The sequence below is a fragment of the Salminus brasiliensis genome, chromosome 9 (genome assembly GCF_030463535.1).
Source record: "Salminus brasiliensis chromosome 9, fSalBra1.hap2, whole genome shotgun sequence".
Taxonomy (NCBI): domain Eukaryota; kingdom Metazoa; phylum Chordata; class Actinopteri; order Characiformes; family Bryconidae; genus Salminus; species Salminus brasiliensis.
This window is the reverse complement of record NC_132886.1, coordinates 23,844,344-23,868,515: the sequence shown is the minus strand read 5'-3', so window position 1 is coordinate 23,868,515 and position 24,172 is coordinate 23,844,344. Positions and strand designations below refer to the sequence as shown.

Here is a 24,172-nt window from a genome sequence, read left to right as displayed (position 1 = left end):
CCTTTTAAATGTAATTAAAATTTAATTAATACCACCAGTCCTGGTGATGGTCCTACAGCTGTATATATGTATGTATATATGTATGTGTATGTGTGTGTATATATATATATATATATATATATATATATACTTTAAAATAAAGATATTAAGGTTTTTAATGTATTACTATAAATACGATAAATTTAATGAGTTAATTGGTGATTATTATTGTTATCATATTTGACAGTTTCTGTATTTATTTCTGACGCTGAACGACTTTATCACGCGCTCCGTTTGATTCGATTCAGTTTTGACCTACGAATCGGTCGGACAGGTGTTTATTGAAAAGAACCGATTCATTGGAGAGTCGGTTCGTTCACGACTCGGACATCGCTGTTTCTCTTCACGGTCTCATTCCTGCTCTGTGGAGCTGGAGCTCACAGGGACTCATGAGAGGAAAAACACGCTTCATCTCGCCGGAATCTCCCCGTTCGCGCGTTGCATTTGTTTTTTCTCCCCAGTATGAGACCTCTGTGTGACTCTGTGTGATCTGTGATCTGCTCGGATGTACTTGCGTGATCTCGCTGTCATGTTTATTTACTGAAGAGTCGTGAGAAGTGCTGATATGAATACTATCGGAGTCTCATTTTTGGACCCGCTGGATGACTATGAGATCATTCACAGGATTGGAAGCGGAACATACGGAGATGTGTTTAAGGTGAGATGAGCGAAAGTGCAGTAAAGACCTTAAACCTGCCCAAACAAGAGCTGAGGAAAGAAAAAACCCACTGGGGTGACACGATTAGGCTCACCATACTAGCTAACTAAACCACTAAAGTATTTCAAAGTAGTTTGTTCATCATTGTTTCCTTGATTTTGATGTAGGCCAGTTGTTTCAGACTGTGGTAGTGGAGAACTGGTTATTTGGTAAGTCAGACAGGCTGGTGTGTTTGTCTACGTTTAGTACAGTAAGCAGTAATTTCAGTCATCTCTTAGATTACGTAATATTGCTTTTTTAGACCTAAAATATACCCCAGGAGTACACTCAGAGCTCCTCTGCTCTGGACTCCAGGGCTACACTGATCATAACCATTACACACACTCTCTTTTTTAAATGGTTTTGAACACTGCTCTTGGTTTAGGACCCCCCCCCCCCTCATCCCTCCCCCTTCACACATTCAATTTTCTTAAATCCAAACACACTAAATCCAGCTAATCAGCTAATTAGCAAGCTCTTCCTGAGGAGAAGTGGGTGTGTGAGAGCAGAGAAAACTTTACATTGTTTAAATGTTTAGGCTCACTATCGATTATGTTAAAAATCAAATCCCTCTGCTTATTATTTTAACTAATAATTGAGGTGCTATTACTTATTAGTATCTAAAACTTATGACCCGAACATAAAAAAAGTCAGACAGATGTGAATCATATGCAGGGAAGGCCCAAACCCCTTCTGTTAGTCATAAAGTTACAAAGCCTGATGGCAGACATGCAGGTGTGACCCTCACATTCCACTGTGGTGTTTTAGTTTTGTGCTGATGTCTGACGGTGTAATACTAGGCATAGAGGATATGACATATATAATGTCATGATACTCATAATAAATAGACATGATAAACATGTCTTACAGTTACAATGTATGTATTTTAAAATATCTGATAAGTTGGACTGGACCAATGGACAGTAAACCAGTGGGACAGTAAGCCACATGTCAAGTAAGGACAATTATTACATGTATAGCATCTGTGTCCAACATGAGTCTGACACTAAGTATTGGCCATGATTGCAGTTAAGGTACTCGTTAAGTTTTGTGTCTGAACGAATGGATTTATAAGCTGATTCCTGACAGTGGCTTCCAAACTGCTGCAGTTATGCAGCCATGCACAGCTGACTCTATCATAACGGTGTGGGCGAGCCAACGAGCCTTTGTTGATTCTTACAATAGACAAAGCCGTCCTTTAGCACCCTTCTGGCTATCTCAGCTTTGGCTCGAACATCTCTTAAAATCTGAAAATCCTGAACAAGGGTAGGCCAGCGTATGGACTTCCTACATCTTGTTTGGACTTAGGCTAAGTAGGCCTAAGACAAACTTCTGGACTGTTGATCAAAGTGTGAGCGATTTCCTGTGCAGGCCATTGTCCCGAGAGCACAGCGGCGTTATTTCAGGTTGTGGCATGAAACCGTTAAGAGCCACTGCACTGTCGCTTCAGTCATAGCAGGAAGTCCACAGGCATGCCAGGAAAAACAACAGGAAGGCAGCTCAGCTAAGTTCCAGGTTTTGTCCAGGATTGGTTGATTTTCTGTGTTTGTAATCAACAGAATCAAAACATGGAGGCCATTTTTGTTAAGAGACAGCATACGTGTAGCATTGCAACTTTAAAAAGAGACATTTGCGAATGATTCTGGTTGGACGTATGGTTGTAAAGTAAGCTTTTAATGACTATTGTACAGTGGTCTCCAATCCTCTATCCAGACTGCTATCTTCCTGTAGGTTTCACCTCTAACCCAAATCTAACACACCCCAAGGTTAAAAGGTTCTAGGACTGTCTACAAAAGACTTTCTGCCAATCGGAAGAACCTTCTATCCAGACAGAGAACCACTGGAGCATCCACATGGTTCTTTGTGTTGTTCTGGTTCAATATTGCAAACTTGTCTTTAGTAAATGATTCATTTCAAAGAGTCTAGATGTAAAATAATGCATCTAATATTTTGATATCGCAGGGCAGAAATGGAACTGTGGAGAAACATTGTATTAATTGCATTGTATTTAATATTTGCACAAACCAGCACCCACTCCAGCATGTTCATGACATGTGCCATACTTCTTCAGAGTCTTCATACTTCTCTCATTAGTAGATTTCACCACAGCTGGACACAAGCGTCATTTTCTTTGTTCAAAGAGGAGATCAGATCATGTACCTCTACAGTCTAATTGTGTTCTACATCATTTTTCACCTTTACCAGGATCATTCTACCAGGCCACTAAGATAAAGCTCAAGTGTCGGAAGATGACACTTCTGGTGGACCTATTTTTTTCTTTGTTGGATGAAATGACCAAATCGCAGCTGTTCTGCTATTTGTGGAAACACACTCTGTCTCTTATGATACACTATACTAAGTATTGGGACACCTGCTCATTTATTGTTTCTTCTGAAATCAAAGGGTATTTAAAAAAAGAGATGATCCTGCTTTTGTTGGAGCGCTAGTGAGGTCAGGATGTTGGATGACCACCACCCCATCTCATCACCTAATTCCCCAACTCTTCCCGAAAGTACTGGATGGAGCAGCATCATCCATCATTCCAGAGAATACGGGGGCTTTATACCCCTCTAGCCCACACCTGGCATTAGGCAGGGTGCCAATAGGCTCATGTTTATCTGCTCCAGAGAGTCCTATTCTATTGACAGTACTTCTGTACAGGGACTAGACAAGCTGTGTGTGTCAGCCTGCATTAGCTATGGATGTAACTTAAACTAGCGGAATACATTTATTAGAGGGGATGTTTAAGTAGTAGTGCAGCAGTGTATCGGTATGGCTCCAATTATTAATGAGTAGTGTTAATGTATTCCTCACCAGGCTGTAGGTTCTGCACATTATGATTTCATTATGAATAAAGTTTTCTTAGTTGCGTTACTAACCCTTACAGCACAATTCTGTAGCATTTTTACCTTAACATAACAGCTTAGCATTAAATCATTCTGATAGTGAAAATAGAACCTATATCATTCCCAGTCCAGACCCAACACACTGCTAACCGCTATAGACCTCTGAGAAAGCAGGCAGGACAGCTCTTGTGGGAACTGTGCAACGTTTCGTGACCTTTCGAGTCATATGCATGTAAAATCCTGTAATATTACTCTACTGCCTCAGTCCACATGCTTCTAGTGATGGATCTGTATCTCTCAGCTTGTCCGGATATGCATGTGTATAGCTGTCCTGCATAATGTTTTTATTTGTACACCACCGTTTTATTATGAGTACCACAAATATAAGAATATTACTCAGTATTCCTTTATTGAAATGCTTTGCAGATACCTTCTAGATGAGCTCTATAAATTGTCACTGACTACTGGACAGAAAATAAAGTAGGTCTAAACTGGCTGCATGGCAGGAGTTGAGCTTTTTCTCCATTAAGGGTGCAATGACTAATTGACCTGGTCGACAAAAATCTGAGGACAGATTTTTTGGCAACTAATTGAACAGTTGGTGAGGTCATCACGCACTTGCGCTAACTGAGAACGATTCGGGACGAACACAGACTGCGGATTAAAAAGTTTAACTATAACAGTGTGGAATAGTTTTACTGCTGCTTTTGCTTTCTACAGTAATAATTCCCTCAATCCCGCTGCCATGAAAACATACAGACTCATACAGACATATGAAGGGAGCGGTATCGCTCTGGTGTGTGAGTGGAAAGTAGAGTTCCATTAGTGTGAGGCGTAGGAGTCTCATATGGACACGGGGCTGAGTGTTAAAGGAAGAAATTCTTACCCAAAACAACCCAGAGACATTATTAATGAATTAATGGAGTGCTACTCATAGCTATGTGCTACTTAGTGGCTCTGTGCAAGCGAGGACCCCCAAGAAAAATCAGTAACCTTATCTTTACCACTTTAATACAGTGAATTCTATCCAAATATCCCACCCTACACTTCCAGTAGGAACATTATGTGATTATCTAATCTCTACGCTTTACAAGGTAGCACAACTCGACAGAACACCAGTCACTGGTTGAAATATGAATAGAATATGCTCAACATGACGCCTGTTTACGTACAAAGTTCTGTCCTTCAACAAAATGCTGCAATCAGCTTGCTTGTTTCACTGCGAACAAAGTATTACCGATGATATTCTGCCAGACAGTGTTTTCCTTGGTGGTTTCGTTTTGTTTTTTGCTGCTACTTTGTACATCCTAGATTTTAGATTTTAACAGAAAGGTTTTAGGTTTATTATCTTTGAGCAGAAAACAGTTTATTAAAGCAATGATTTTTGGATTCAATTTATAATGCATTAATCTTCATTGTCTTCATTGTAAGTTAGCAAATGCATAAAAAACCTCAAGCTAAAATTGATATTTGGTAACTGAGCGATTCATAATCTGATTAACTGATTATTCTAAAATCAAAACAGTGGTTTGTTGCAGCCCTATTCTTCGTGTAGTTACTGAGTAATAATCCTGAGGATTTAATACCTGACTACATTTACACTTTAGACATATTATTCAGCATCTATTATGAAACAAATGTGTAAATTGTGTAAAATATTTTGTTTATTTTTCAAAATAGAGGACACTGAGGACACACTAGCATTCGTCATAGATAGGGTGTTGTGGCTGGTGCGTGTGCATGTATGTGAGATTAGGAGGGAGTTAAATGTCTCTACATTTATGCAAACAATCTTTTAAAGCTCTTTTATTCTGCTGTTGTGTACCGGGTCTTGCACAGATATAAAGATATACACAAATATACATTAACAGATATAAACAAGAATTATGCAAATTTGTGATAAACATATGAATTAGAAATTTGATAAAGTAACATGGATGTAAGATGACTGTTTTAGCTTCAGGCAGTAGCCTAACATACTGATGTTCCTGCTCTGCAGGGTTAGGTGGAATGCAGCTAACCTAACTTCCTGATAAGCTCTGTTTCTGTACTCTTGACTCTTTAATCTTTATGCTGACTGTTAATATATTGCCAGTACAATTTTAGATGTATATTTTAGATTTCCATTTCTTATTCCGATACTTTTACGTAAACACTGATTTATTTGACAGACATCACTACCGGTGCACATTCTCAGTTCTCTAAATGAAACTAAATTAAATCAACGGCTGTTCACTGGTTTTTATGGTGCATCCCGTTGGATTGGTAATTTGGAATTTGTCCCCTGAGAATTTGGACGACACTACGAAATGGCTGACACCCTAAATAGAACACTAAGCAGTGATCAGGGAGCGAATTCAGACACAGCTACAGTCTTAAATAATATAAATACTGAAGCACTGGGGGTGCAGCTACCCAGAATTCTTTGTGGCTCTTTTTTGTCTGCTAATTACCTCTCATATTTGTCATATTTCTTACTTTTCTTATGTTAAAAAAAAGGTAATTATGTGGTATAAAGTGTTACTCTCACAGGAAAGGGAGATGATGATGATACCATGATGATATTTTGTGTTTGAAATAACCAGTTAATTAGAGACTGACTGTAACAGATTTCTTCCTAGCACAACCATCCAAGGTGTTGGCGTGTTGTCAGGAATTTGAAATCTTGTGGTTCCAAAAAAAAAAAAAAAAGCAGAAATTTACTGCCTCCAAAATATCAAAGATCCAGATCAAGTCACCAGATCAAAGTGAGATAAAACTGGGAGGGCTCCAGTTGTATCACAAGCCTACAAAACATATGAAGAACATGACACAGAATACAGGGACTACTCCAGTCATTTAAATTCTGTGGTTTGTTTTCTCCTAGGCAAGAAATATCAAGACCTCAGAGATGGCTGCTATTAAGATCGTTAAACTGGATCCTGGTAGGTGTATGTTACTCTAATAGTCCCTCTTTTTGTGTGTATATGACTTTGTTAGCCTCACAAATCAGTCGCAGAAATTATTTCTATTATTTGTACTTGTAATTCTATGCCCAGCTGTGTAACTGACCTATCCACTTCACTCCACTCCACCCACTGCATTTGTTTTTAGCAACTGTTGCAAGGTTGGGCAAGCTTTGCAGTTCGAATACTGTAATGGATAGTGTACACTGCACGTGTTTGTCAGAACATGCACATGATCCAAATTTGACTGCTGCAGAATTACTACATAGGGTTGAGTTTCCAGCGCAAAAAGCACTACACTACTATTGTCGCTAATCAAAGGCAGGCAAGTTGAAAATTCAATGAATTTACTACCATGCTAGCATTAGTATGAATAGCCTAAACACCGGAACCCAATAAAACAACAAACTACACACAGTCTTTTCTAACAAGTCAATTACTGCTAAGACTTATCAAGCCAAATCTTTTTTACTCCAGACAAAAACAATTGAGATGTATCACAGTGATCCAGGTTACAGAACTTCAGGCAGACAGGAATATTGTTCAGGTACTGTAATGCTGCATTTTCTGTTCTGTTCAGGAGACGACATCTCGTCTATCCAGCAGGAGATTACCACGATGAAGGAGTGCAAGCACAAGAACATTGTGGCCTATTATGGCAGCTACCACAGGTAAAGTTATGCAGGCCTGCTGTTTGTGGTGGTCGGGCTAGCTTCCCAGTAGATGTCAGGGCAAAGGGAAGACGCATTCCAGTAATGAAGACATTACTCACAAACACGCACATACATACAGACACACACACACAGAGACACTGCACACTTTACTAGGTTCATTATTCACTCCCGCACGCCCGAGTTACAGGTCGGAATGACTCTGAGATATATTTTGTAAACACTGTCTCACGTTGGCCTGAAGAGTGTGCAGAATGCATGTATAATTCATCATTATTTTAAAACAAGCTCCATCTGTATTCAGGCCTGCTCTTGCAGTCTTGTTATGACTGTGTTTGTGTGTGTGTCTGTGAGGACAAAGAATGACAGAGCAAATGTGAGTAATGATAAAAAGTGTGCTGGATTGTATCTGTTTGTTCTGCAGGAACACAAAGCTATGGATCTGTATGGAGTACTGTGGAGGAGGGTCATTGCAAGACATCTATCATGGTAGGCTCTCTACTGTACTTTTCTAGACTTGTGTGCAGTTAAAGTCTATAGGCGGCTCTAAGTAACAGTTGCGGTTCTGTGCTGTTGTTCTTTTACTGCTGCCACACAGCCAATCAAAATTAGTATGTTAATGAGCACATTAATAAACAGCTCTCTGAATGTTCAGATGCCATAATGGACAGATAACCTCAGATTAGAACCACATATTCTAATAAAACCAGCAGAAATTCTGTTGGGTAAAATATAGTGACAAATTAACAAAGAACAAAGTAAATATTGTGTGTTTTATATTTCTCTGATATTTCTTCTGAATGTACACTCTTAAAAATATCAGGTTTGCGAACCTGACAGTCATCCCTTAGCATTTCATCTGACCACAGGGTCACTGGATGGTGAACTGTTCTCAGCCTTGCAGAGTTTAGAAACACCAGCTGTGATGCTGTGCCTAATAGACTAATACCAGCACTACCATACTATCATACCACCACAATGTTGGTGTCACTGTGTTTGCTGAGAATGGTCCACCACCCAAGTAACCTTGTCAGTGGTGGTCCTATAATGATCCTTTTCCGTTATTAAATGGTACAGGGGGGCTAACACATGAACAGTAGCTGTAGCCTTACAATATGCACCGATTGTAGATGTACTTGAAACATCTGGCTTCCCATAGTTGCAGTGCATTTAACCCCTGTGTTAAGGGTCCATGTGCTTCTTTATTTATTTTTTGCTTTCCTGCTCTGCTACACTCCGCTCTTCTCAACCCCATCTCCTGTGTGCAGCCACGCCCCCCACATTATTGCCCTCAGGTGGTCCGTGTTGTTGAGTATTGTTGGTCTTCTTTTTTTGTTTGTTTTCTGCATTTGCCTGTACCTGTTCACCCTGCCTTCTTCATGGATCACAATAAAATAGAGAGGCCACAATAAGTCTATAGGCTCCTCTAAGTTGCAGTTTTATGTACTGCTGCTGAACAGCCACTCAAACATCAGTATGTTAATGAGCATATTAATTATTAGCTCTCTGACTGTTCAGATGCCATAATGGGCCGAAAACAGATTAGAGCCACAGATTCTTTACCTGTTCACACTGCCTTCTTCATGAATCACAGTTCTCTTCCTTCGCAGTGACTGGGCCCCTAAAGGAGAAACAGATTGCCTATATCTGCAGGGAAACTCTGCAGGTAAGGGCTTTTCATTAATGACTTAATCACAAACATGCTGTTACAGAGGGTGTTGCAATACAGTACCTTTCCCTCTTATGTTGATTTACTATGGACATGGATTTTAATGTCTAACGAACTGTCTATTTTTTGCACTGCATTGTAGATATACTATATTATATTGTAAATTATTTAACTGTAATTGTCATTTTAAAACTACAGTAAATCCATAACACTTGCAAATCTGTAAAAATCAGTATGCCCCTGTCTGTCTATAGGAATCCAGGGCATTATTTTAAAGAATCCAAAGTAAAGAAAGTGTCGCAATTGTAATGAACTGAGCGTAACTGGAACTGCCCTAAATTACAGTAATTAGACAGTTGTACAGATATACAGTAGAGGTGATGTTTACCCATGGTAGCATACGTGGTCATGATTCATTATCTCGTACACACTGCTCAATCATAACATTAAAATCATTGACAAATGAATTAATGGCCAAGCATATGAATCTGCATATGAATCCTATGAATGGGTGTCCGAGGCTCATTTTGAGGACCAACCTTGCAGATTACAGACCTTGTAGAGTCCAATGCCTGTATAAGTCAGAGCTGTTTAGAGGCACGAGGGGGTTCTGTTCAATATTAGTATTGATGTTATTTTAATGTCATGGCCCATCACTGTATATGGCTCATAAAAGCCATGCTTGTCTACTTTGTGGTTATTTTATCGTCTGTAATTTCTAGTACATTGATGCTTGATTTTCTTTTCAAGAAATCTTGCATGTTTTCTGTTAATTCTGTGGCATTTTTATGTTAACTGTATTAGAAACTGTAAAGAATTTTCAAATGTAATTTTTAGAATGTGGTTATTTTATCCTGACTTCTTGATGTACGTCTAGGGTTTAAATCATCTCCATGAGACTGGCAAAATTCACCGAGATATTAAGGTAAGCAATTAAATTTTCTTACTATGTACTGTGAAATAAATGGGTGCTGTAACTTTAAAAACTTAAATTGTTAACCCCACTATTTAAAATCCATTAAGTGTATAGAGGTATAACGGTTTCAAAAAAATACATTTGATAAAATTTAATTGAAAAGAAATGCTCTGAAATGTCCTGGAGTGAAATATTTTTAATTGCCTTCCATTAAAGGTTAAGAAGGTTTTTTCACTCCCCTGTAAAGTGACCATTTCACAAATGCAAATTAGCATTCCTGTAAACCTGTTTGGGCTCCTCTTCCTTCCAAAAATATTTTAGACACCCTAGTTTGGTAGTTATTAGAAAGCTATTTTAATTACATGTGGAAACAGATGCTTTCACTTAGGAGTGGTCCTTTATAATGAGATGTAAATCATAATTTCACTTCACTGGTAAGCACATTGAAACTCTAAACTATGTTTTTAATGTGCATTATATTTTAGTTCAATCACGATCTGCACTATGCTACTTTCCAGAGCTGCTACAGAAGCATATTGCAATTTCAATTGTTTTGATCAGTGTGCGTTTTATCTCTCTGTATAGCACCTACTGTTTAAATGTGCACTCTTTCAGTTAATGAACTTACGCATGCAGCATCTGTTAACTGTAAAAGATTCTCAGTAACTTTTTGTGAAGGTTCTGTGGTGTGTTTTTATGCAGGGAGCCAACATACTGCTGACTGAACGAGGAGATGTCAAACTGGGTCAGTGAGAATTTGTCATACCTACTGAAACTAAACATGTCTCTCTCTTACACACACACACACACACACACACACACACACACACACACACACACACACACACACACACACATTGTATAGATTCTTTCACCCATTTGTCCAAATGCTGCACTGCTTTGAGAACACATTGCTGTAGGCATATGTGTGACCTTCCCAAATTCTCTCTCTCTCTCTCTCTCTCTCTCTCTCTCTCTTTTTCTCTGCAGCTGATTTCGGGGTTGCTGCAGAGATCAGTGCCTCTGTTGCCAAGAGGAAGTCTTTTATTGGAACTCCCTACTGGTGAGCCGTCTGCACAGGGAATAGCATTGCCAATCCTACAAACTGTTTCCAATTTATCTCACCACAGTGTGTTTCTGTGTTGTAGCAGTGAAGAAGCACTTGTTAAAAGGCCACCACTGGCTAAATAGCATCATCATCCTTAATGTGTTTTTTGTCATGTGACAAAATTAGGACACCCCATGAACACCAGACATAACATCACATCAAAGCAAGACTACAATTTGCTGGTTTACTCCTTGCACACCTCCCTTGTTTGGTCTTTTTCTGTTGGTAGATTCAGATGCTTTGACATCAACTGTGACCAGAGCTACCTGTAGGTACCATGATGACATTTCAGGATTGTTGGAGACTTCTTTAAGCATCTTGCGGTCTGCCTTTGGGCTGAACTTGCTAAGACTGCCTGACTTGTTTCTGCAGGATGTCCAGTATTAAAATTTTTAGAAGCTCCATAACTACTCCAAACAGCATGCTGTGGCATGGTACACAGTGGACAAGAGCTCCTTGTGACTTGTAAAATATGTAAATATGTAAATTAATATGAATTTCTTGAGATACACTTGTGTGGTATATGAACAAATTTTATAAGATCATGTTTGCAGACAGTGGAACGACTAATTCTTATGAGGTCTTTATGAGAGACCTCCCTTCCCGGACGCTCATGCATATCCAACCTTCTTTCTGAAGATCTCATAGAGTTCTTTGGACCTCACTATGGTGGTCTTCACCACTCATGTCAACAATCAAGGCCAAACCACAGTAAATGTCTTATTCAAAATGATTTGAATAAGACAGGCTCATTCAAAATACTCTCTAATGATGTTCTTTTAATCTGCAGCTAATGTGCTGCACCTGATTCTAATTGTAGGCATTTGAAGTAGTAATAAATTTGGGGGTGTCCTAACTTTGTCCTCTCAGAACAATAGTATTTATACTAATTATACTTTAGTAATTATATATATTTATAAAGACATGTCTTTAATTTGACATTTAGTCTAATTTAGTTTTTATCAAATAAGATATCAAATAAACCAAATAAATAGTAATAAAGATTTGACTTTCATTTGATTATTTTGAACACACAGTTTTATTAAGAAAAGGACAACGACAACAAAACCAACAACAGTATTTTCTTGAGTGTAATAAAACTATGCTGCAGTTACCTGAATAACCTAATTATTGTATTATTGATTTCTTTTCTGCATTCATAACCTATTAAAACAATATCAAACTGATACTCTAAATAAGTTTCAGTATGACATGACAATAAACACTGTAATAAACCACAGCGGGAGGTTTCAGTTCACAGTAGGTTTCTGCTAAGTGGGGTGTGTGTTTCTGTACATTTAAGGATGGCTCCTGAGGTTGCAGCCGTGGAGAAGAAGGGTGGTTATAACCACTTGTGTGACATCTGGGCTGTGGGCATCACTGCCATTGAGCTAGCAGAACTGCAGCCACCCATGTTTGACCTTCATCCCATGAAGTAAGAAGACCAAAAAACGAAATAGCTCAAATTAATAATGATAATAATAATAATAATAATAAGAGAATCCCATATGATTAACATGAATTAAAGTTAAGAAATGCTTGTCTTCTATATGGAGGATTTTGTTACAACACTGACACCATGCTTTCTAAGACTATAATAAATGTATATTTGTTGATAACAGTGTCAATGATTGTCACAGGGCTCTGATGCTGATGTCCAAGAGCAGTTTTCAGCCTCCTAAACTGAAAGACAAGGCAAAATGGTAAGGTTGTGGTTTGTGCCATAATTTTCCTGCCACAGGTTCCCAGTTCTGGTCCTGGTGCTTTCATGTACTGCACTGACTCTTTCAGCAATGCCATAGAAGAACCACTTTTGGTTTCACAAAGAATCCTGTTTGTAGTAGAGATGTTAGTGTGAGAAAACTTTTAAACTGATACAGAACCTTAACATCAAGTGATGTTTTACACTTAAAATGTGCTTTAAATGTGGTTCTTCATGAAACCAGAAGTATTCCTCCATGACAACACTCAGTGAGTGTATGTATGTATTTCTACTGGTGTTTTATTTATTATCTTTAATATTGAATAAGCTGATGTGTAACACTTTTTCGTTCAACTTTTTTGATCAACTCCAACTTTCTTTTGTAGGTCTCCAGGTTTTCACAGCTTTGTAAAGATGTGCTTGACTAAGAGTCCACGAAAGAGACCCACAGCAGAAACTCTTTTACAGGTAATAAAGATCTAGTACAGTGTCGTATTACACATGCAGTGCAATTAAAATATTATATATGTATAAGGTTAAAATATTAGATATTCTTATATCTATATTATATTATATTATATATGAATACATAAAGGCCAAAAGAACAGCTACAGAATGTTGCTATTTTTAACAAAAATATAAATGGAAATATGAAATACAGTGCACATATTTGGTCAGCTGCCCCTATTGTCTCTCTTTCTTTTTTTATAGCATCCATTTGTGACACAGTTACTGACCAGAAACCTGGTCATTGAGCTGCTGGACATGGCCAACAACCCAGACCTGCATCAAGATCCCACCATTGAAGACAACGAGCAGGACGTGAGTTATAGGTTGTAACTGTGCGCTACTTTAGAATTGAGGTCGTCTTTGATAGCAGGTCCAACTGGGAGAGATACTGCTGGATAAATGTTTCCACATTAGCAAAGGTTTGAACTGTGTGTGTGTGTGTGTGTGTGTACATGTGTGTGTGGGTGGATGGGTATGAATTCACAGGCCAACGTTGACACTCCAGATAAGATTCAGTCTAAGGGAAAGTGTTTACCAGTGGAGAGGAGTTTGTCTGAGGAACAGTGTGAGTATGAGGAATGCCATTCAGTCCATTTACGATTCAAATAAGCCACGTAGCTTCACACATGCAGAAACGACAACAACACACATTTAAATCAAGTAAATGTAACCTTTTTAGTGCTCAATCAATGTAAACTATTATGTGAGTTTCCATGTATTTTGTATTGCTGATCATGCATTCAATTTACAAAGAGAGGCCACTGGAAACATATGTTTGTGGACACCATTTCTAATGAATGCATTCAGCAACTTTAAGTGGCACCCATAGCTTTTCTAGTCCCTGTGGAGAGGTATTACAAATAGAATAGGACTCTCTGGAACAGAAAATAAACATGAACCTATTGCCTAATGCCAGGCGTGGGCTAGAGGGTTGTAAAGCCCCCAGCATTAAGCTGTGGAGCAGTGAAACTGTGTTCTCTGGAATGATGGTGCTCTATCCAATATTTTTGGGATGGGCTGAGGAGTTGGGAATGAGGTGGAGTGCTAATCATCTAAGAGCCTGACCAAATTAACACTCTTGTTACTGAATGCAATGCTCCAAATGTAAAATACACAGAAATGGTCTCAGTGTAGTGTGTATTTACCTCCTTAGTATATGTGTGATTAGTTAAGCAGCAGGCAGTGTAGGGTTGAGATCAACTCCACAAACACACACACACACACACATTTACACATACACACACACACACACACACACATATACATGGTTTAATGTATGCATCTGGAGCAGAGGAGGAGGCTTTCATGACAAGGCAGGCATTGAAGCAGGCAGTGATGATGTCAGCAGCCACAGAACCCATAGAGCTGCCACTGTTTAACACACTTATGGCATGTGCTCAGCCACTGACCTACTCCCACTGTAACCCCCTCCTCAATAAACACATCCACACATGTGAAGAGCCATGACTGACTGTTCCTGGACAGTGTGTGTGTGTGTGTTTGTAGGCGGGTGACTAGTAGGGTTTCTTGTCACTGAGGCACTGTTGTCACATGTGCTATCAGTAAGATTACAGCAACCACAGAATCAAGCAGCCACATAACACCTACAGCACCAAAGCATGGAAATGCACATGCATTCACATCAACAGCATAGCAAAATGATTTGAACACATACAGACTCACTTGAACAGGCAGAAGTACTCAGAATGTGATTGGTCAGGTCAGTTTATTGTCACTTAGAAAACCAACAATACATGTAATTTGACCATGCATTTGCATTTGATTGTATGTCATTATATATCAGTTTTAAAAATATATATTTTTTTAGATCAAAACATCTGTCTGATGATGATGATCCTGATTCTGATATCAAAGTGCATCCCATACTCTAATGTATGTTCCTTTTTAATATTCTCCTTTCCCAGTTGACCAGGTGAAGTTTGCACCTTTGCGGAGGAAAGAGACAGATCCCTATCCGGATCTGGTGAGTTTGAACTTCTGCACATACATTAAGACATTATGTAACGGAAAAGAAATAGGTTGAATGTATTTTATTGAACTGTGTATATTGTTTACATCACAATATATGTATTTTATTTTCTATACTTTTAATTTTGATGCTGATGCAATACAGTGTATCGTCATTGTCACACAAAAACCTTGCATCTCCAAACACACAATGTAAAAAACAATTGTCAGATTCGAATGATATCAAAAACTAAACAATGGCAAAAGTGGAGCTATAGGTTTTTGCATGACAGTGTCAGTATTCTTTAGGGCTGTGTATTGGTGTATCTAGGCATATAATCTGTATCACGATACAGGGTTTACTATTTAATATATTGCAATACGGTAAGCAAGGTGTTTTATTGCGATTAAAAAAAATAAATTGTAGTAAATTTAACTGTCATGGTCTGAAAATCTACAATCATATGCATAAAAGAAAAGTTGATTTTTTATCCAATCAGAACAGTGGGATCTGAGTACAACGCTGCTATCTAGTTATCTAACAAAATGAACCACTGTCTGCCACATCTTTGCATGTAAACTATTCATTAAAAATCTTTTTGAGAATCAATACAGTACTGCAAACTTCTGTATATCAATATTTTCTCTATTATTTATTCTAATATTTACCCTAATAATTAATTGGTGTTAGTACAATATGTAAATATTCATAGTTTGCTGAGATTCCAAAGAGTGCCAAAAGTGCTTTAGGGGGTGGGTGACGGTGTGGGTGGAGTGCTAGCATGCTTTCTTCACTTAAAATGAATCGATGATTATGATAATGATGATGATTTTGTTTGATATGATGATAATGCTGCTGCTGCTGATGACTTGAGTGTGTTCCTCTCAGGGTTCGTGTGATGACTGGAGTGTTTCAGGGGATGAAGTTGAGTCACCGTAAGAATGTTTAATCTCATTTAATAAAGTACTGTTTACACTTTACATGTGAACTGGCCTCAAGGGCATATGTGGAACAGTGAGCACTGATTAAGCTTCAGTTTCTGTCTTCGATATGCCAGTTTAAATTAGTAAATAGGCAGAAGGAGCTCAGGAGATCAACAGTTCCCATGTACCAGTGTCACTAAATACAACCTAACCAGAACAGATTAAATATTTAATAGTCCCGAGTGAACATTAGTATAGTTGAACCACTGAGCAAACATCATTTATCATGACTGTCATGTCCTCTGGTGGTGTTGCAGGAGTCTTCTGGAATGTGTGGAAGAGGAGTTGCAGCAGAGGTAGGAATTAGCTCAAGGGCACCATCTTCTGCATGTAAAATCTAGTGCAGCTGATACAACACACTCATGTTCACTCTTTACACTTTACAGGAGCCTGACAGTAAAAAGGCTTTCACCCTTTGAGGTATGGACTGAGAAACACAACATTCAAAAGAGCGTCAGGATGTACTTTGACCATGTTTGTACTGACGTGTGTTTTTTGATGCAACATAGTGGGGGAAGAGGAAAAGTGGAATACTTAGTGCTCCACCAGCCTCAGCCACTGCTTCACTCCCTCCCATGAGCACTTTCAGCACTTCTCAGGAGGACAGAGACCTGACTCTGAGGCCCAGCACAACCCTGCGGCCTGATCCTGCCCCGAGGCCCAGCTCAGGTACTAACGTTTTATTAATACAAAGCATATTTTTTACAGGGTCATCTCAAGGTACTTCACACAGTTATTACACAATTATAATAATAAAAAACATGAGTGATTGTCCGTAGAATATGGGCTGGTACGCAACACTGACAACAGATTTAAGACCGTTACTATTTTAGATCAAAGGTAAATTTCTGATGAGTTGAAGATGGGATTTTTTATATCTTAAATTAATTAGCAAGGAAATCTTACACTACTCAGTTGTGGTTGATAATCAGTTGATCTGTCCTTGGCAAACAACCAGCATATCTAAGAGGTCCTCCTTTTTGAATATACTGGATTTGGATGGATGGATTTGTCCAGAGTATCCAGACATCATTTGCTGACACTAGTGTTTAACTGCACACACACACAGTTTAGTATGGAGTATAATCTCCATAGATAAGTATTGCTAATAGAAGGGCAATGTTCTGGAGCAACTAGAGCCCTTGAAGGGTATTAAGCCCCTCAGCATTATGGCTGTGATTGTGAGAGTGATGAAGCTTCATCCTATACCTCTGGGCTAAGTTGGAGTGAGGTTTGTGATCCAGAACTAATCATCCAAAATCAGTAATTATTATTAATTAACAGTAGTAACCTCACCAATGCCCTCATGTCATCAAATCCCCCTATTTTCCTACATCTACTGTAAACTACTGTAAACACACACTTACTACCTGCAAACCAGTCTGATAATCAATATTTTATACTATACCAATATCCAAATTTATTATTTTGTCATTTTAGGTGTATAATGAAATCAGCGAAACAATCAGACTCCATCTGAAAACGCTCTGCTGGTGTATGTGTGTGTGTGTGTGCAAGACATTATTTAATATGTACAGTAAAAATCTTTCCAAATATTTTTCTTTAACCTATTTTTTTTATAGTGCTCATAAGGTGCTCAGCCAGTCAGGATGTGCGGCAGTGGTGCAGTGACCCTTGTGTTCCTGAGGGCAGCGAGGATGAGCAGAAGACTCTTACCAGAATGACCAGCAAGGACACAGCTCTCTCTCCTGAGTGGAGCACCATGAGGAAGAAAGCAGAAGACTCGGTCAGGCACAGTGTTTGTTTCTGAGCTTCTGTAATGCTTGTTGACACTGATTCTTACACACTCAACCAACTGAGCAAGTTTAAAGGGGCACCCACGTCACCTTTGCAGTGCGGTCTGTGTTTGCTCAGTAACGCAGTTCTGATGACTTGGCTCTGTGTTCCAGCACAATGGATCTGAAGTCAAACAAAAGGTTCCAACAGAATCCAACAGAATCACATTAATTGTTGAGCAAACTACACTATATGTCCAAATGTTTGTGGACAGGCCGCCTAATGAATGGATTCAGCTACTTTAGGTTGTACCCATTGCTGACACAGATGTCCCTGAAGATAAATATTGCCAATAGAATAGGACTCCTGTGAGCTGTGGAGCACTGCCTTGTTTAAACCATTGTTAAACCGTCTGCCCAGTCATTGGATGATCAGAATGTCAAGAAGCATCTACCTCCAACAGAGGACCATGCCTGAAGCTCCTTCTCTTTCCAATTTAATATCCTATGAATTTCCATCTCTACCTTCCATGTCCTGTAACAGTTTCACTCCTCATCTCCTTCCTGTTATTCAGTCCTCTCTCCATCCTACATACATTTATAACAAGGAAACATCCTTCCAGTCTAAAGCAGAGGCTGCCCTGAACTCCAGCACAAGTTCCCAAAGTTCTCTTCACTCCTACACGCATACATTCTTATTTCACACTGTAATCATAGAATAGTTTAGTAATACAGATCTAGGGATAATTTAAGCATTTTTTTTTTTACTAAAATATTACTGACAAGTGTAGTCAGCTACCAGAAGTTCCATGTAATTGTTTTGTTGTGTTTTTAACCTTTAATCTGTAGAGAGCTGAATCTCACGGACTCCCTCCCACCCCCCAAGTCCATGTAAGTGTCCCCCCGTCTAATCGCATGAGCTCTGCTGAATCCATCCACTTGTTCACAGTAGTATGTTAACACTTACAGTCAACACAGGGCACCAGATCAACACCACAGTAATCTCCAGTCTGTCACTGAGGATACTGAGGATTCTATTTTTAAAAACTGTTACACTGCAAATAAAGCCTAAACAATATAGACCAGGGCAACAGGACACTGTTAGGTGACACCAAAATAACACAGTGCATCTGTTCATTATGATGAGTGCATTTTATTGTTGCATTATCCATCTGTTCTATCATATGTGAAATGCAATATATGCAAAACCAATACAAGCAAACTGTAAAATGTATTCTCATATGTTCTGTTGCACAGATGGGGGCCTGCTTCTCCAAAGTCTTCAACGGCTGCCCACTTAAAATCCATTGTGCCGTGACATGGGTTTTTCCAAAGACTAGAGGTGAGAGTTCACTGGCTTTTAACAGCAATCATTGTTCCATATGTCTGCATTAGAAGAAGCATGGAGACACTTTGCAAGTGGTCACTAGTCTGAGTGTCCGGTTCTAAGAATACCATTATATGTTATAGAACTTTTACATTATTTGGAGATTCCTTTAACTATACAAAAGCTATTTTAGGTTTGCAAGGACATCCACTGCAATGTTTTTTAGGCAACCTTCTATGGTATGGCTGCAAAGAACTCTTTTTGGTTTCTTGGTTTTTAAGCACTGAAATTCTCTTTTCTGATAATGCTGTCTAGATCAGTACCTGATTTTGGGAGCAGAAGAGGGCGTCTATACACTCAACTTGAATGAGCTTCATGAGGACACTTTGGAAAAGGTTCTGGAAAAGGCTTTGTACTACTATATTGTGATATTTTAATTTATTGTGGTATTGTAATATTATGCTACTCTAATAATTTTGTACTAATTTTGGCACACAGGCAGGTATAACTCTTTCTCTCTTTCTGTGCTACTTTAATATAAATGGACACAGGAATCTCATTGTCTTATGATGAATCTCTGTCCTCTTTTTAGTTGCTTCCACAGAGATCTACCTGGCTCTACGTCATGAACAATGTTCTCATGTCTGTCTCTGGTGTGTGTTTTTACAGTTTTTTAAAGTTATGACATATGGTACAACAGACTTTGCACTGCAGCACCTAATTCACTCTTCGTTGGCTTTTTCTCAGGGAAATCGTCTCAACTTTACTCTCATAGCCTAACAGCTCTGTTTGAGCAGCGTGGGCACTTGCAGAAGAAACAGAGTCACTTATCCCTCAGCACCAACCGCTTCACTGAAAGGATCATTCACAGGTCAACACGCAGGCTCACTCTTAATAGCACATCTTTTACTTTAAAGGTCCCATCAATATATATATATATATATATATTTATATTCAGTATTTGAAGTTGTTATTTGATGTATAACTATTATGTGATTTTGGTTGAGGTGAAAAATGCACATATGTGGTTTTACAATCCTATTTACAACCCTGTGTTTTTTACCCTAGAATGAAACACACTGATTTGCCTTTAACTGAGGGCTCATGAATAAATCTGCCTTTATTGGCAGGTTTATGACATCATGACAGCTCACAGAGGCCTTGTAGCATAGCATAGCACAACATATGACTGTAACAAGAACATTGTAAAAAAAAATTGTTATTTACTTGTTACTGTCATCTTGGTGTCCTCTCAGTACTGTTAGCTAGTGTGTAGCCGAGCACCCGCCCAGCACCTCCTCACTTCTCTGGCTTTGGCTTTCTCACGCCACAAGGTGTCTTCCATTGCTGTGTAATTGTTGTGTCAGGCAGTGTGCACAGGCATAGGCCAGGTACAAAGGTGTTTTCCCCAGAGCGTGACATTTTTCCCCTGGTGACTTTGCGTCAGGGGGCAGTTCAGAAAAAGAGTCAGTGGCTGACTGTGCACGTGTCGGAGGAAGCCTGTGTTCGTCTTCACCCTACAAGTGTCAGGAGCATTGTGATGGGGGGAGAATATATATGGGGTGGGTAATTGGCGATCCAAAATGGGAAGAAAATGGGTAAAAATAAATAAAACTTTGTAAAAGATTAACTAGTTTTGAAAATAGTTTTAAATTTTACATTTTCAATTTAACCCTTTAAATTAATAAGTACCACAAAAATCGTTTTTTATTTTGTACAGAAAGTTTGCAGTGTCACTCAAGATCCCAGACACTAAAGGCTGTCGGAAGTGCAGTGTGGGTAAGGATGTTTCATCTATGTACTTCCACTGACTCATGCAGATGTGGTGTCAAGCCATTCATATTGGTTTCTTTTGTGCAGAATATACAAATAAATTGATGGTTTATATATGAATAACTGATAGACTTTTCCACTTTGATTTTCTTTCTCACCAGCTCGCAACCCATACACTGACAGCACGTTCCTGTGTGCAGCTGTGCCCTCTGGGCTTGTTTTGCTGCTGTGGTACGAACCCCTGCAGAAATTCATGCACCTTAAGGTAGGTCCTATTGTTAACTCTGTCTAACATCCCATTGACAATGCATTTAGAGACCCTGGCTTTGTTCTCTTTAACTTATTAAAATCTGCCTACTTAGTGGTTGGAACATGTGCATGTCCGTGTTTGGCAAAGAAATAGATCAGATTTGGAGCATTATTGATCTGTGGCCATTATTGATCTGATCTATGTAGTTATGACAGTTAGTTGTAACAATAAAGGCACCTGAGGATCATGTTTTTGCTTTAATGATACTCTAAACAAACACGGCTGCACCAACAACACTAAATTACTCTCCAGCTTCTTACTGGATTTTTCCGTTCCACCTTAAATGTTGCAGAACTTGCACTGTTTTAAGATAGAATTGCAGCTTCCTGCTGCAAGACAAGTGCATGGCAAACTTTTTTGTGTCGATTAATTTAAACTAAAATCGCAGTCGATCCAGTGCATATAAGAGTCATGGAATGTCACTACTTTATTAAAACATGCCAAAAATTGCTATTGCTATTGCTAATCACCAGATTTATGATCTGATCTGGTCTGCACAGTTCTTGCCTGTTGATCCTCCACACTGTTCTACATATGACGTTCTACAGAGTTTCTAAGTAACAGCATAATTTGGGAACTGCAAGCTGTGCTGGTGCCAAATGAGCAAACCAGAGGTGTTATGGTTGGATATTTTCACGGCATGATAATAATTTCACAGTAATAAATGTCCATAAATAAACATAGGTGTGTATAAAAACTATTACGCAATAGGAACATCACTGCTAGCACATGCTAGCATAAGATTTAACACCTTACATTAACATTACCCTTGAGGCTTAGCTTTCCAAATATATAAATAAAACTGTGCACAGCTCTAATACAACATCCCAACTGCAAACAAGCCGCTAAGTAGTGGATTGAATACTGATCCACTGAAGACAATCCTGTGTTTGGGCTTATGGTTTTCCATTTTATCCATACAGCATATAGTTGTGAGCCTGCCCGACCCTCTGTCCATCTTTGAGCTGCTGGTTCTGGTGACGGATGAGCTTCCTCAGCTCTGTGTGGGTGTTAGAGAATGCAGGCCAAGAAACGATGCACTTCAGAAAGAGCAACAGCTGAAGTTTGACATCATCCACCTGAACGGCACTCCAAATTCCCAAGCAGGTAGGGAACTGGCAGCAGTGCGTGGCATTTGTTTAGGTCTTTACTTGCTTTGAATTTTACAGTAATAATTGCCGTGTGTATGTGTGTGTGTGTATGTGTCAGACACTGAATGTGTAAAAGCAGTGCAGGTCACACAACTGGACAGAGATACCGTTCTGATTGCACTAGAAAGTAAGTACTGCCTATCAGGTACTTTAGGTGTCCACACAATAGCCTACTATTCAGTCACAATCTAAATCTGTTATTTTAGAAGCAGTGCAGATTGTGAATCTTCAGGGTGTCCCAAGCAAGGAGCTGACCTCGGAACTGGACTTTGAATTCCCTATTGAGACGTTAGGTATGAAATGTAGCTTTATCAATCTTCAAATCTTCAATTTTAGTTTTATTGACCATACATTTAGTGACTACAGACTAATTATCCCATTAACCCCTTACCACAGAAAGGCTTATTACACACTAAGGTGTATTACTGTACAGAATGGCTATTCTTCAGTAATAGACGTTTTTAATAACACTTTTGGCCCCGCTGGCAGGCCTTAGGCTTCTTACCAGATTAAACTGCAGGTGTTTGTATGTGGGTCCGCATTTCAACTCTCAGATAACTTTCATATTAGATTCACTGACAACAGTTACTGAATGATTAAGTTTAAAGAGGTAATATCAGAATATCAAACCCTAAATTGTAGGTGTTAGGTATCACAGGAGACAGGTTGAACTTAGTTTGATCAAGCAGTTTAATCCATATCGTCTCAAACATGTTTATTTTATATGGTTTCCTTACAGTTTGTTTACAGGACAGCGTTTTAGCCTTCTGGAAACATGGACTTAAAGGACGTAGTCTTCATGACAGCAAGGTATTTCTTTTTATGTAAATGTGTGGCTAAAGCATCTCAACTTAATAAATGGGAGGGATGTCCACATGCTTTTGGCCTTCTAGTGTACAGCATATTTCTCAATTTGCTGAAATGTACACTGGAGTTAAGAAGCAGGACAACAAATGAACTTTACATTGACCTTTTGGTTATTGTCCTCATCATTAAGGCCATTGTCAGACATCTTATCACAATCCTAATGATGATATTTGTCTCAGTGGACAAATGATAAATCAGAAATGTAGATCCTGACTGTAATCATGTTTTACAGATAACACAAGAAATCACAGATGAAACTAGAGTGTTTCGGGTTTTGGGCACAAACAGGTAGGCTAATTTAGTACTTGGGTGGAACCTCCTCTCTATATCCCTCTGTCAGTTTTTAACCCATACATCAACTGACATATGAAATCTGTTTTGCAGAGATATTGTTCTACAGAGCACTCCAACAGACAACCCTTCAGCCACCAGCAATTTATACATCCTGACTGGTCATGAGAGCAGCTACTAACAGAAGAGACAGAACCAAAATGAAGAGACTGAATGATTTTACAAGAGACAACAGACCCTTTTTTAGCCAGGAGGATTATAGGGCCTATCAGCAACCTCTAAAGACCACAAGGAGCTACAGATAATATAGCTTCAATAGTACCTGCCTCTTAACTCTAAAGCTACAACCTGTGTGAGAAGTGGACGCTACACCTGGAATAAATTCTCTGGTACACATTAGAAGAGTACACAAAGAAAAATACAGTGTCACAACATACAACACTACTTTCTGTTTGATCGTATTGTTTTGCCAAAGATTGGATGTATATGTATATATATAGTTCCATGATGACCTATCTAAAAATGTTCATCTTTTAGTGACTAAACTTGATCAGTGGAAACCTCCTACATAATAACCTTCTCTTGATCTTCCTTTAACCAAAATAAGGATTACACTCCTGCAGCAAATCTCAGCAATGACAAATAAAAAGGTTTTGATTTTT

General features: G+C 38.8%; 1 protein-coding gene across 2 annotated transcripts; it reads left to right on the top strand.

Moving 5' to 3' along the window:
* Window positions 1-391: 391 nt before the first annotated feature.
* Window positions 392-24,172, top strand: map4k2 (mitogen-activated protein kinase kinase kinase kinase 2). Of its 2 annotated transcripts, none has more exons than XM_072687914.1 (32): window positions 392-697; window positions 6,449-6,506; window positions 7,108-7,198; window positions 7,623-7,687; window positions 8,809-8,864; window positions 9,745-9,792; window positions 10,486-10,528; window positions 10,774-10,846; window positions 12,195-12,326; window positions 12,532-12,594; window positions 12,980-13,061; window positions 13,305-13,415; window positions 13,590-13,668; window positions 15,029-15,087; window positions 15,961-16,007; window positions 16,313-16,351; window positions 16,442-16,475; window positions 16,565-16,724; window positions 17,639-17,802; window positions 18,641-18,682; window positions 19,049-19,133; window positions 19,434-19,513; window positions 19,711-19,771; window positions 19,866-19,989; window positions 20,839-20,897; window positions 21,053-21,156; window positions 22,125-22,308; window positions 22,411-22,479; window positions 22,559-22,645; window positions 23,092-23,162; window positions 23,452-23,507; window positions 23,604-24,172. In XM_072687914.1, the coding sequence occupies exons 1-32, from the start codon at window positions 605-607 to the stop codon at window positions 23,689-23,691; spliced, it is 2,607 nt and encodes an 868-aa protein (XP_072544015.1). In that variant the 5' UTR covers window positions 392-604; the 3' UTR covers window positions 23,692-24,172. The 2 variants fall into 2 exon arrangements, with proteins under 2 accessions (XP_072544015.1, XP_072544014.1); XM_072687913.1 differs by having other exon boundaries at window positions 12,168-12,326.